Here is an 8,944-nt window from a genome sequence, read left to right as displayed (position 1 = left end):
GCTCTCCCCTCTCCCATTACCCTATCACCCCTCACTATTTACGCCTCTCCCTCTCTCTCCCTCTCTCTCCCCTCTTCCTGACTCCCCATCCTTCCCTCACTGCTCACAGCCTGTCCTCTCCTATTCCCCCTAATGCCCTAGTATAATGATTCTCCCGAGGACAAGTCGTAGAAATGACCTGATCAGCGAAAAGCAGAGTCCGACCTGGTCACACACACACACACTGGTGGATAGTCTACGAGATACGAACGCCATATGGATGTGATTTTTATGGTTAGATCGCCGTCAGCGTCATAGAATAAATCGACAAAATACGCCACAAAAACTCAGATGTTATTGACCCAAGTTATGAAAATACCCACAAAATTATTTAGCCATTACATGTCCAATGATACACCAAGGATATATTTCATAATAGAATCTAGTTTTAAAGATTGACAAAGTTGAAAATAAATCCGGTATTTTAAGGGATAATTTTATTTTTCTTGCTGTTGGTTGGATTAAAAACAAACTTCACCGAAATATTATCTTTTTAACACTAACTAATATACAGACTCATACAGTATATTTTGTTCCTTGGGTAGATATAGCTAATTAATATTGGAAGCAAGTAGTGCTATATATTTTCCCTTAGATAAGAAAGTTTGATAGCGAGTATTTTGTTATCGTTTGGTTATCATAGTAAGCTAATATAAGAAAAAAAAAACGCTGCTATCTTCAACCTTCATATAATTGAAAGGAATATTCTGAAACTTACACCACAGCTTTGGGTGACGGCCAGAGAAGCGTTGGCCAGTGAGAGTCATTTACAAGACCAGGTGGAGAATTTTGGTCTACACATATGAGTATACTCCTGTTACTTCTACACTATATTGTTTTCCCTACCTGATTTATAGCTTTTAAACCTGCACGATACTTATGTTAATTTGATTTGTTTACGAATTCAAGGGACTGGAGTCGAATATAAAAAAATAGTCAAGGAAATATTTCTAGAGATATAAAATCGTAATTGGTGAGGAAGAGACGATAATAATCTCCTTAAAATGCGTAATGGGAGTAACTGAGTGATCGAGAGAGAGTGAAGAGATTAACAAGTTCTTTAAGGGAAACTAAATGAGGCAAAGTTCCAGCAGCGCCAGAACTCATGCTAGGAGGAGGAACTTCTTTCAGGGCACAGATGAATGTACCCGGTGATAGTGGTGGTGATAGTAGTGGTGGTGATAGTAGAGGTGGTGATGGTGGTAGTAGTGGTGGTGGTGGTAGTAGTGGTGGTGGTTCATTTTATATCGTGTATTTTTTCAACGAATAATATTGATAGTAATCCTTGTCACCTCTTACAGTGTGTGTGTGTGTGTGTGTGTGTGTGTGTGTGTGTGTGTGTGTGTTTGCGTGCGTGTGCGTGTGTGTGTTTTATCGTCCTGTATATACTGTACTTGTTTATTTATATGTAATACCTGACCATGCTAAATTTCCTTCAGCTAATAATATAATTTCTCTGGTCTACAGTGCCGGCGCGAGAAGTGTGGGCACTGGCTGGTGACGACGCCCTCCTCCCGTGTGACCTGAGTGTGAGAGACCCGAAGGACTCAGTGCAGATGGTGATGTGGCTGAGGGAAGGCACTCACACACCTCTCTTCAGGTAGGTGTCCGTGGTAGGGATTACCTTTAGCACTTTTATCCTTCTTTATGTCATCACGTGTCAAAGCTAATGTCCACAGGTTCGATATCCCGATTAGTGTGGAGGATGGGGGGTTCCCTTCTTGTACATTAACCTTGGTGCACTGAGGCTGGTGTAACAACCCTTTTGTGTACTGTTATCCTGCCAAGGTGGTGGACTGACAAACTCTCTGTTGTTTATACTAAAGATACAGATCAGCCCCTTGAATTATTACACACACACACACACACACACACACACACACACACACACACACACACACACACACACAAAATTACTTTTACGTTCCACCTGAGAGGAATTGAAGTCCGCTAATAAACCTCACCGATTGCATTACCGACCTATCCTCCTGCATAGTATCCAGTGAACAGGTTAGGAGGGTCATACCAGAATACCTTAGAACGGTTATAGGAATAAACGACCCAACTTTTAGATAAGCAGCCACTCAATGTTAGATCATCACACCCTAACTAGCTAAGACCAGCGGCTCAAAGGACAACAAACAAACCCACTGGGACAAGTTCATCGTGGAGGAGATTGCCTGAGAGACGAAGGAGTGGGCGGCAAATGACCTAGAGAGGGCTAGTGTGAAGGTGGTGAGTGCCTCTCTTGGTGGGAACTTCCTACTCGGCACCCCAAACTCCGCCTTTGGCACTCGTCTTGATCCCCCGTTCCCTCCACTCCCCCACGTGCTGGAATAGCCTTTAGTCTTACTGGTCCCATCTACACTGTTTACAAGGGTATCCGCGACGACGAATGAACAGAATAAATATCTCGGTTTCTTTCGCACTATTTATAATTACGTGTTTTTTTTGTGTTTGTGGTTTTTAGATAGTCTCTCCATCTCCCTTTTCATTTCTCTATCTTATCATTATCATATTTTCACTATCATTTCAATTCTTTATTTCACATCCACCTTTCTTTGCTTTTTGTTTTTTCATCTTTCTCATTTCCTGTAATTTTTTTTAGAATCTTCCGTTTAACCTTTGTCAATATATTTTTTTATTTAATCACATTTTACATTGTTTTTTTTTCATTTACAGATAATATTTGTATGCACTTTCGTTACTCCCTGATGACCCTGGCTGTACTTTCATCTCACCATCCTCATTTGGGACTCTCTAATCACGCCCATATTTCACCCATTCCTCTCCAACTCTTCCCTCATAAATATGTATTCTGTGTGTAACTGAATCAAAGCATTACTGGTGTCATAAAACGTAGAATATTTTCGTTCATTGTGTAACCTTCCGTGATACTGAACAAAAAATACAACTTTCTTTCCTTGAATTTAATACATCTATCCAGTTAAAACTTTGAAATTACCAAATTAGGTCGTATTAGATTGAGAATTTGTTCCCTCACTTCACAATGAGAACGATAGGAAGGTAACTTTAGGGTCACGGGTAATATATTGGCTCGAGCGGAAGACTGAAATAGGTTTTAGGGAGAGGAACTGAGAGGGTAGTAGGTGGTGGGGTGTTGTTACTCTGATGACTTTGATTATGAACATATTTTTGGTTTAAGTGACCTTGTTTTTTTATTGTTTCATCTTATTATTATTATTATTATTATTATTATTATTATTATTATTATTATTATTATTATTATTTCTTCGTCTTTTTCAGTTTCTTTAATATTTTATCATTCTTTTCTCTTTCATATTATTGTTCAAATATAATTAATTTCCTACTGGTTTTATCATTGTTGTTACTTACCATCATCATCATCATCCTCATCATCATCATCATCATGAATTCTTAAACATAAACAACTACATGAATTAAAAATAAACCTTAAAATATTATAAAGTCTAAACATGATTTTTTTTTGTTTAGTAGAACCAAAAAAATAAACACGAAGGGGGAGTAAAGTGAACACATAAGGCGTCCATATCAGCGTGTAGAAGGGCACATAACTAGGTGCTTTACGGCCACCCTCACGGTCACCACAGCATCACACCTCACCACAGCATCACAGCTCACCACAGCATCACAGCTCATCACAGCTCACCACAGCATCACAGCTCACCACAGCTCACCACAGTTCACCACAACACCACAGTTCACCACAGAATCGACACTAAACAGTTCCTCCTCACCGTCTGGGCTGTGGTGACATGAAACAATACGATCCTGGTTTTCTATGTTAATTAAAAAACACAATTACTATGGTTGTCAAATTCTCATAAGTTAGTTATTGCCTTTAATTAATGATAAAATATTTTACTATGGTTCTTAGAGCTTCCTTAATTACATTTCATTTTCGTAATGGAGTAAGGTAACTCATCAAGGTGTCTGAGGATCGCAGTGGTTGTGTAGATGTTGCTCCTGTAAAGACCTTCATGACCTAAACTTAAGTAAGACAAGGCACACACACTCTTCAATGTCAAAATTAACAACAAAATAACACACGTGGGAATCTCTCAGATTTTTTCATGCCGGTGTGTGTGTGTGTGTGTGTGTGTGTGTGTGTGTGTGTGTGTGTGTGTGTGTGTGTCGCTCTTCCTGCAGTAAGAGAAGCGTGGTGGTGAACACATGGCACCCTCAGTGTCTACTCAGAACCCTGTATGAGGTCTAATGGGGATGGCTTTTGTACTCTGGTTGGGTTGTGTGGTGCGTGAGTACAGCCTTAATGTTCCTCTGCTGCTCAGATGTTATGAATGTGGAGTGTGGGGGGCTAAGGTGGTGGGGGCTCACGTGTTGCTTCTATACTGTGATATTTTGGGTACTAATGGGATGGTGATTGTGTCTTTGTTCCCACTAAACTATTCCAGCGTGTTACTAATGTTCCTTTTCTTTTTACTTGTTTGTTTTGTATAAGTAATGCTTGGGATCTTAATGTTTTTTTTTTATTTATTCGTCAAAAATATGTTCCTTGTAAATAAACCAAATGCCTCAAAAATAGCTGCTGAGACATTCCAGATTTTGGGTATTATAAGAAATGTCAACAAAGGGTGAACGAGTTTAAGTGCGTAAGGCTAGAGCTGAGGCGTGGAGTTATATAAGGAAATAAACCAAGAGAACAAATAGAAATAACAGTAAAAAATAAATGTGTGTATTGTAGAAAGAAAGAGAGAGAGAGAAAAAGGAGAGTTAATCATTTTGGCTTAAAGGAGAATGAAAAATTGAAAACATAAAATAAATAAATAACAAAAGACGAATAGGCAAGACAGTGTTAAAGTAAGTTAATGAACAATGTGACCTCGAGTGTGAATGAAATCAATGAACACACGTTAAGAGAGAAAGAATGATTGAATAGATGACTGGTGTGCATTATTACCCCCTGACAGCTTGATGATTACAAAATGATTCACAATATACAAAACTCCCTCATATAAAGAGAAGGTTATAGATAATAAGCGTTATTATAGGTTAAGAGGAGATAGAGATTATAGAAAAGCAACGTGAGAAATAATACCAATATTTTAGAGAATTTACGAAATTGTTGATGTGACGTTTTTTTTTTACCAAGAAAGCGACGTATGTTACAATCCTTCTGGGTGAGGTTAAAAATTAAACTGGTATTGCTTCATAGACGTTCTGTGTCGCTGTGGGCGCTAGAATATTCATGGGTGGAATAGTCAGTGGGACGAAAGCTAGAGTAGATGGCAAGAGGAGCAGTTTTGTATCGCTAGGGAGATCGTGTGTGTGTAAATATTAAATGAGTCAATTGTTCCTCGAAGATGGAATTGTTCAAGTGGATGATTGAGATAAAATAACTAATGTCAAGTTATTCACTGGATAGATTGGTGAAGATATTTTAATATTTAGAAAATATATCTTTGTGTAATTTGTATCTTAGATAACAGACATACAATAGATAGTTAAAGCCCTAAATAACAATAATAATCTCTGTTATCTACTAGGAGTCATACAGTACTTGGTGAATAGTGTACTAAGACAACGTATTTAGCGCCACCTGTAACTCCTTCACTGTTTATTCACCGTCAATGCCTGAATGCAACAGCGAGCTCCACACTAACGCAGTATCAACAGTACACACCAGGGGGCTAGACTACTCTAAGGCCAGTGTTTATACGAATGGTTTAACTCCTTTCGCCGACTCGTAAATCGTTCCCTGTGGAAATTACACACAGAGAAACACACAAACACACACACACACTCACACACACTCTATGAACCAAGATAAGAAATTAAAACACACACTTTGGTACGCCGGTTTCCAAAAAGTAGCCTGATGAAAAGCAGCTGTGTCAGGAGGATGGAAAATGGACGATGGAAGCTAATGACTCTGCACTGGATAAAGAACACACTGGTCTTGTGGCCTTGTCAGAAAAATAAGCCTTTGATTTTGCTGGACTATAACTGACGCTGGGCAGGAGTGTGTTGGAGTGGTGAGAGAGAGAGAGAGAGAGAGAGAGAGAGAGAGAGAGAGATGATGATGGTGGTGGAAGGGATATGTATACACTTTCCTCTTACTCTCTAATCACCTATATTCATTATACATCGCCCATCATCAACACATACATCTATTTATCATGTATATACACATCCATGAATATTTCTATCACAAACACAAACATCTATGTATTATATAGAGCACCCATGTATATTATCTACTACCCACAACAAACACTCTTGAACAGCGCTCCTATCACCAAATTCCATGTATACTAGCGAGGTATACATCTCCCACTGCCATCAACACCCATGTATGGATCTAACCACCACAATCTCTCTCTCTCTCTCTCTCTCACATCAGGTGCATAAGTGGTGGGTGAGGTAGGACAAGGAGTTGCAGGTGGGTGTGGTTGGTTAAAGTAGACAGAGGTACAGATAGTGTGTGTAGTATATAAGAGTATAGAGGTTAATTAGGTAGATGAGAGGTAAGCCAGGTGAGAGAGAGGTAAGCTAGGTGAGAGAGAGGTAAGTCAGGTGAGAGAGAGGTAGATCAGGTGAGAGAGGTAAGCAGAGAGGTAAGCCAGGTGAGAGAGAGGTAAGCTAGGTGAGAGAGAGGTAAGTCAGGTGAGAGAGAGGTAATCCAGGTAGAAAGTTGGAAGAGCGAATTAACAGGTATTAATATATATCAGTCAGTTAAAATGTTTCCTCCGTCAGTGAATGGATGAGTCAGTTGGTCATTTGGTGATGTTGATAAACGGAGAAAATTTCACTGACTCAGGAATTCTTAGGAAGTTAGTAGACGTCATTGATGATGTTTATGAAGTATTAAATTGGTCCATCCGAAAGTGTAAGGCTGTCCACGATGAAAGATTATAAGTTCACACACACACACACACACACACACACACACACACACACACACACACACACACACACACACACACACACACACACACACATATATATATACACTCACTGACTCATACAGATAAACACACCTACATACAAAAAGACACACACACACACATACACCCAGACATACACAAAGACATACATGCAGACATACACAGCTACATGCACAGAAACAAACATATTCACAGACACACTTATTCATAGTACATTCATCTCACATTTTTTTTACATTTTTATCATTTTATTTTTTATTATTATTCATTCTTCCCCTTTTTATCTTTTACTAATTTGTACTATATATTTTTTTCCTCTACCTTTCCCTACTGTTATTGTCATTTGGTGTTGTGTTTCCTCCTGTAGGTGAGAGAAGGTCAACCTGTTTGTAAGATGTTTTTCCTTTCCTCCAGGTCAAAGGTCAAACTAAACAGCAGAGTATATGAGGGATGGATCAATGACTCTTATAAAGAAGATGTGGTATATACAATTTCAGAAAGCAAAATAATAATAATAATAATAATAATAATAATAATAATAATAATAATAATAATAATAATAATAATAATAATAATAATAATAATAATAATAATAATAATAATAATACCCTTCATATAACACAACCTGGATGTAACGTTAGAGAATACAGTCTTTATAACAACACTGTAACTTTATAAGGGGGTATTACAGGTTATACCCCTCACCTTGTGGCCCAGTTAGTGTCATAAAAATGTGGCGTTAAGGTGAATTTCCTGTTTCTAGAAATAAGTGTGTCGTGGAATGATCATACATCCTCCCGTGATGTTGACTATCGCTCCCTATGACGGCGGGTAATATGTTAACACTCACGCAGGCTTCTGACCCCTTGGGTATAGTGTGGCTGACGGTGGAGAAAAAAAGGGGTGGAGTGGCAGTGCTGAATACCTGAGTGGGTGAAGAAGTAGTGGTAGGAGGGGGAGGTGGTGGGGGGAGGTAGTGGTGACTGGCTGGAAAACTTATGAAATCTTGTTAGTGGTGGGTGGGTGAGGGTGGTGGAGGGGGGTAGGAGGGGTTGTAGTGGCGGAGGGGAGTGGGAGGGGAGGGAGGGCAGGTACAGGTGAAGAATGGCAAGGTAAGAGGAGGGTCGTGGTTGAAAGAGGATTGTGGTCTGGTGTAGTGAAGATAAGTGCGTTTATTGGAAGGTTTGTTGACCTGTAAGTGTGTCGACGAGTGAGTTCTTTGTTGTGTAAGTGCATCAGGAGGCTGGAGGGATGGCAAAACTACATTTAACTTTGCTGAGTGTGATGATATCTGCCAGAACTATTTATATCATTGTAAAGGAAACACACTGGGAGTTGAGAGTCATTCAGGTAACCAGAGTTTAGGAGAATGGCGGTTCAATCACCATTTACCAATACCTTAAAACCAATCAGATATTAATGGAATATATATCAAATCATGGAAATACATTTATATGTTGTAAGTTAATGGCTTCCCCCGTGGCCTGATGGGTCCCCCTTAGTCCCCGGCTCAAGCATGTCAGAGTGATCGACACCAAACATACAATACTCAATAGCGCTCTGACAGGCACCATATTGAACCAGAGCACGAAGGTTGTGTATGCAAAGCCTTACCACTGTACCTGGTCCTGATCTGTGTTCACCTTGTTGGCACTGGTTTCAATTTCGCTATGGAAGAGAATCAGTTTTAGAATCTATGTCAATTACATTTCAATTGACAGTATTTGTTTTTTATACATATATATTAATTTTCAAGTGGCTTTAAAATATATAAGAGATGTATCTTTTATGGACTGTATATAAGGATGGAATACACCTAAACACATCTCACACTGCCCTCACTAGACATGAAGGGAAACAAGTATAGAATTATCTCTTATACAAAGTACTAACATATACAGGTGTGTTAATCTCTCCTTCACGTAAATTACCTCTGGACAAGTGGTTTAGGTCTATTTTACAACACCCAGTTCACGGAAGAGAGGAGATAAAAGGCA

At 39.1% G+C, this 8,944-nt stretch overlaps 1 protein-coding gene across 1 annotated transcript in view; it reads left to right on the top strand.

Moving 5' to 3' along the window:
* LOC121872239 (nephrin-like) overlaps positions 1-8,944 on the top strand; it is a 59,161-nt gene that overhangs the window by 11,971 nt on the left and 38,246 nt on the right. Inside the window, exon 2 of the mRNA XM_042374906.1 lies at positions 1,507-1,639. Coding sequence (XP_042230840.1) covers positions 1,507-1,639 — 133 coding nt within the window. The remainder of the gene's footprint in view (positions 1-1,506; positions 1,640-8,944) is intronic.

This window comes from Homarus americanus, unplaced genomic scaffold, assembly GCF_018991925.1.
Source record: "Homarus americanus isolate GMGI-L3 unplaced genomic scaffold, GMGI_Hamer_2.0 scaffold5589, whole genome shotgun sequence".
Lineage (NCBI taxonomy): Eukaryota > Metazoa > Arthropoda > Malacostraca > Decapoda > Nephropidae > Homarus > Homarus americanus.
The sequence above is the reverse complement of the archived record's forward strand: the minus strand, read 5'-3'. Positions and strand labels throughout refer to the sequence as shown.